The sequence below is a fragment of the Quercus suber genome, unplaced genomic scaffold, assembly GCF_002906115.3.
Source record: "Quercus suber isolate HL8 unplaced genomic scaffold, Cork oak 2.0 scaffold_625, whole genome shotgun sequence".
Lineage (NCBI taxonomy): Eukaryota > Viridiplantae > Streptophyta > Magnoliopsida > Fagales > Fagaceae > Quercus > Quercus suber.
Genome location: NW_027070068.1, coordinates 422961 through 428577, shown reverse-complemented (window position 1 = coordinate 428577; position 5617 = coordinate 422961). Strand labels below are relative to the sequence as shown.

Below are 5617 nucleotides of genomic sequence, written 5' to 3'. Positions count from 1 at the left end.
TTGGGAGAGTCTTCCCCAAATTTGTGTAGGAAGAGAAGACACCGTTAACATTACAAGTATAAATAAACTAGCTAGCTACACCACTTTATTATGTCCATATGGCTGATGATCGATGAACACACGTAATGCATGCCACCACGTTGTGAGTTGTTGGGAACGGAGTTATGGACTATAGCCAAGGCAGTTGAGGCTTGGACCTTTAAAAAGCTAAATTAGGAACAACTCACGTGCATTTGCGAGAGGTACTTGGATGGGGCCAGTTTAATTCAAGATTGGATTCAAGAGGTTGGGTCGAAAAAGTTGAAATAAGCTAGCCAAGGTTGTGATAAAACAGTTGGACAGCCAATTACAAGGAACACAAGGGTGGGTTTAAGAAGAAAAATGTTGTTGCTAACAACTTATTTTATATCAAAATATTTTAAAATTAATGTGAAATTGACGTTTCTAATCAATGATATTGTAATTTGCTCGACAGGTACTAAACAAGGGTGTCACCTAATTTGAATTAATTAATTAATGGCACCTCTTTAATTTGTTTCAAATTTAGTTATATATATGCATGGATGGAAAGTTATGATAGGTACACGTCAGTCACAGTCCTAACATAGATACTCTACCAACTTAAATAAGTTTGTAAAAAAAAAAAAATATATTGTTAATCCTTGTAGATTAATTAGTACATTATGATGTTTTCTACAAAAAATACAAGGTTTAAATCTTTCATTCTTATTATAACTATTGAAAATTTCAAAATAAAAAATTGTTGTCTTTGCTTAATTGATAGCTTATTATAATCAGATTCTAGCTTACTTTTTTTAAATGTCTAAACAATTGTATGGCAAAATGAAAAATCAATTAACTTCAAACTTTTTAGGATCGCATCTTATGATATATACATATGTGTTGAAGCATCAGAGTTTGGTATATGCTATGGGTTTTATATTAGTTTTAATTACGGTTTTTTTTTTCCTACTGTTTATTCACAGAAAAAGAAATAGAGGGGAAAAAGGAATTGAAAGCATGACTTCCCTTCATTCTTGAATGATTTCCTTGCCAATCGATTTCGGGACATTTATTGGATCACTATCTTTACTTCCTAAGACAAGTCGCAAAGCTGATATGAGCCATACAATGGCTTCATTTTTAATTTTTTGTCCTTTTTTTTTCCAGCCGCCAGTTGAAGAACAAAGAAAATGATAAAGATGTTCATATCAAACCTTATAAAATTCATCATATTATACTTTAATTTATATATAGCTATAAATTAATCTTAACATTATATTTTCCTTCTGTGCTACGTACCTTTCTTTTTATTATTATTATTATTTTTTATTTTTGTTTTAAATTCATTTCTTAGAGATGCATGTAATATGTCTCCAACTTGCATATGAAATGGTACCGTTTGTGAGTTTGAAAATGAGGGGAAGATGCTAAAATGGACGTGTGTTTCGCATCTGAGAATGACTGCTTTCGATTTCCATATATATATACGTACACACACCCGTAGGCACCTTTAATATTATGATTTCTTACATGTATATATTTATTTAAGGGTAAAACTTAGTTATATTTTTTTTAATGTAAATTATATTAATTTTTCAATTAAATTCAAACATATTATTATATTGAACTTAATTGCTTTAATAAAATAATAATAATATTGTTTGTACTTTATTAATTAGTACAGTGTATATACATATGTATTTGAATTTAATTTTGGAATACAATATATAGCATCTAAAAAACTTTGTACCAACATTTTGTCATTTACAATAAAATATAAGAATTTCAATCTATGGATTCCATTTTAAAATTTTTGGTATTATTATTGGCACGAATATTTGCAGTTGCCTGCATTTATATGGGTTTGAGAGGAATGGATGAACACGAATAACATTATGAGATAGTTCTTAAAAAAGGTATTCATGACTTTTCACAAGAAAAAAAAATCAAAAGTGATAGATGCCACTAAAAAAAAAAACTTAACTTTGTTGCATAACATACAAAATATGTATATGTAATTTTTAAATGGTGATTGAGCTCTGATGAACACCACACATCAAATCTTAGCTAGAAATTAAGATTCAATGAAAAGAAAATATATGTTATTTTAAGTTTGATTAAAATTTTAATTTTGAGTTCTATTTACTTAAAGAATACTGGTATTTATCTGATATTGGAAACTTTTTGAAAGTGTTCATACTTTTAAAAACCGTAAATTATCTAACGAAAGGGCCGTAATTTTGTGCTTACTTTCATGCAACTTTTTTATATCAATTATAAAATTAATGCTAAAAATATTTTTTATAAAATATTTTACAATGAAGCAAATGAAGATTTCGGTATTCTAAATTAAAAATTATAAAAAAAAAAAAAAAAACTAGTATTCTGTGGCACATATATGCATATCATGGTCAGGTCCAATACCATGTTCAAGAATTTCAGTGAATACTGTTAAAAATAAATTTATTTTGTTGTAATCCAAATAAAAATCTATCTTGTAATTCAAGTATAGTTTTGTACCTAAGTTTTGAGCCCATAGTTTAAAATAAAACAATATCTATTCTCTCCAATAATGTGTCACTTGATGTGACTGTCCAGTACAATATTGCATATCCCGTATGCAAAATAGGTTTTCGTCATACTGTTAACAAATACACGGGAATGGCTAAGCATATAATCATGTATGATGACAAAATTGCTAAATTTGGTAGGTGACCCTCTATATATATATATATATATAGCATTATTTAAAAAAGGTTATTTTCGTTCCCACAATGCCGTGGCCGATGTAGAATTCTAAAGAATTAATATCATCCCAAATATTGGAAATTTTAAATTGAAACGAAACTCTTGCCTTTTGCTTCAGGGCAGAAAATATAATGCAAGACTATATACTTCTTTTTTCTTTTCATTTTTTGCTGAGAAATGCAAGACTATATACTATGTAACTGAACATAGTTCCACATGCTCCAATGTTCTAAGGTGATCCAAAAAATAATTATAGAAACTTTTTATTTTTTTATTTTTTTGAAAACATGATAGAAACTAATTAAAAACGTATCATTCATTAAAAAAAAAAATAGTATCATTCACTCAACAATATGAGAAGTAAATTGTAATAGAACACAATTCCATTTATTCACTATCACACTGACATATAACCAAACCTTGAGACATTGATTTGGTTTTGGTTTTATCATATGGGTTTTTCTCTTTGTGCGCATAGTATATATGCTTATGCTACGCATATAATTAAGGAAAGTAAACTCTATACGAACACAAGAAGTTTGTTTCGCCATATAATTTAGTAATCATGAGATAAAAGACTAGAGGTAAAGACTTTCCTCTCCTTCCTGAATACCAAATGATGATGATGAAGAAGGGCTAGGACAATTCCTGTTAAGAAGCTCCTCTATCATTTGCAGTGCAATTCTCTCTTCTTCATCCATTTCTGTTCTCAGTTCAGGCCCTGACATCAATGGCGGAGACTGATCAGAAGACAAAGGCAATGAGCTATTTTGAGCTTCATCAGTGGCATTATTATTGCTGTTCTTCTTTCCAAGCTGAACAGTCATGACCCAATTGGAATCAGAACGTTGACCCGCACGTTTTTGCCAAACTCCAATATGAGAATTCTCAGTGTCAAGCCTGAGACAAGTCATGGATGGGGAAGGTGCTTTGCTACATTTTCGAAGCTTAGCGTGTAGAATTTCTGATAAACCACCCTTCGGTGATGATGGAGATTCCTCAGTACTACTCTTTGTTTCCCCAGTCGGAGTCTGTGTTATTGGGAAATTGGTTTTGGCATTGCGCCCACTCATCAAAATGGCAGCTTGGTCATAAGCTCTAGCTGCCTCTTCAGCTGTCTCGAATGTGCCTAGCCACACCCTTCTCTTCCTATCAAACACATAGAATAACAAAATAAACAAAGGTCTTTGATACAAAAAGTGAAGAAACATAAAAGTTTGAACTAGATATATTAAGATAGTTTAGAGTAATGTGGATATAGTAGGTGAAGCTCACAGTAATGGGTGGCGTATTTCGGATACCCACGAACCCCAATGACGCTGCCTGACGCCTCTGAACTTCTTTGATTGCACCATGTTGTGAGAGAGAGAGAGAGAGAGAGAGAGAGAGGCAGTGATAGTAAAGTACAGAGGGAGCAGAGAAAGAAGATATAGTTATAGAGGGTGTGAGAAGTGAGCGGTTCTCTGAAAAGGTACGTGCACTGTCAGCGAACTAAAAGTATCCATTGCCTTTGTATTAAACATTGTCACCTAAACCCTTCCATTTAATGTAGAGTAACCTCCCCAATAAATGAATGTGCTTGACCTAGCCTGTGCTTGTTTATTGTCATTTATGACATGTGCAAGCGTCGTCTATGACTCTAAGCTTGTGGGTGTGGGTGTCCCATTTTAGCAAATATGAATTGCTTTCATATACATGGGCATAGCTAGGCTAGCCATGTATTATTGCTTAGTGGTTACCCTAAATAAACAAAAACAAAAACAGATAGAACTCATATAGCACAAAAAACGACATATTGTTTTTGATATAATCGAGATAAATTATTCTATTTCTTGATCATTTGCTTGTAATCATTGTGCAAATAATAATTATCACTTCATGTTAATATGAATTTGATGATTACGGACTTCACACGTGGCTGAACTTTGTGTAATATTGCAAAGTATATTTAAATTGTAGATTTTTTTATTTTTTGGGGGCCAAAGATGCCCTGGAAATTGCCACGTGACTAACGATGATGGAGACTGTATTACGGCCAATGTCATTGTCAAAGGGAAATTGATGCACTGTCCTCATTTTATTGGTGGGTTCGAATGTAGGGTTTTGGTTTTATTCATCACAGTCTCTTCCTTAAGTCTTTTGATATCTACTCTCTACTGACGTCTAGCCTAATCAAATTGACCACACAAAAGATATTCGCATCAACGTTTAGCAACTGAGTGTACGGATGAACTCCATAATTATTAATTTATTTTACTCCAATGTACATTGGTCAGTTTTGGAGGAGTTTTAGAACTGCACTATCGGGGTCGATTTATGTAAAAGCTTGAATTGCCGATGTATCGCTCATTTTGATATTTGATTTGATTGGTGGCGGTTACGAGTTAGTTGTCAACACAAAATTTCTCAAGCATGAACTCAGACGGGTGATTAGGGGATATAAACACCAAAACTCACAATAGATCTATCTTGTCCATGGAGTTGGCTTGGATTGATTGGAGTTGAGAAGATGTATATCTGCTTCGATTTACATGATTACAACACGAGGTGGTCCTCTACAGTGACTCAGTGAGAAAGAGAGAGATGGAATGGAACACGTTTGCTTCGATTTACATAGGATGGCATGAATCTAAACACTTCTAAATTTAAACGGGGTTGGAGAATGTAATAGACACTGTAATGTAATAGATATTCCTATAGTATAACTATTCGGTTATTTGGTTATATTTTTATTACAATGAATAATTATTCCTTATGAATAGTTATTCTTCAAAATGAAAAATAACTATTTTTTGAAGAATAACTATTCTTTATCAAAAGTACTGAATGTTTATTCTTTCACCTTATGTAATAACTTTTTTAAAAA

At 32.0% G+C, this 5617-nt stretch overlaps 1 protein-coding gene across 1 annotated transcript; it reads right to left on the bottom strand.

Moving 5' to 3' along the window:
* Positions 1–3066: 3066 nt before the first annotated feature.
* On the bottom strand, positions 3067–4570 carry LOC112002896 (ethylene-responsive transcription factor WIN1). The gene is made up of 2 exons (XM_024035053.2): positions 4027–4570; positions 3067–3900 (listed from the first exon to the last, which is right to left on the bottom strand). Exons 1-2 carry the CDS (start codon positions 4104–4106, stop codon positions 3330–3332), a joined length of 651 nt encoding a protein of 216 aa, XP_023890821.1. The 5' UTR covers positions 4107–4570; the 3' UTR covers positions 3067–3329.
* Between the last annotated feature and the right edge of the window lie 1047 nt (positions 4571–5617).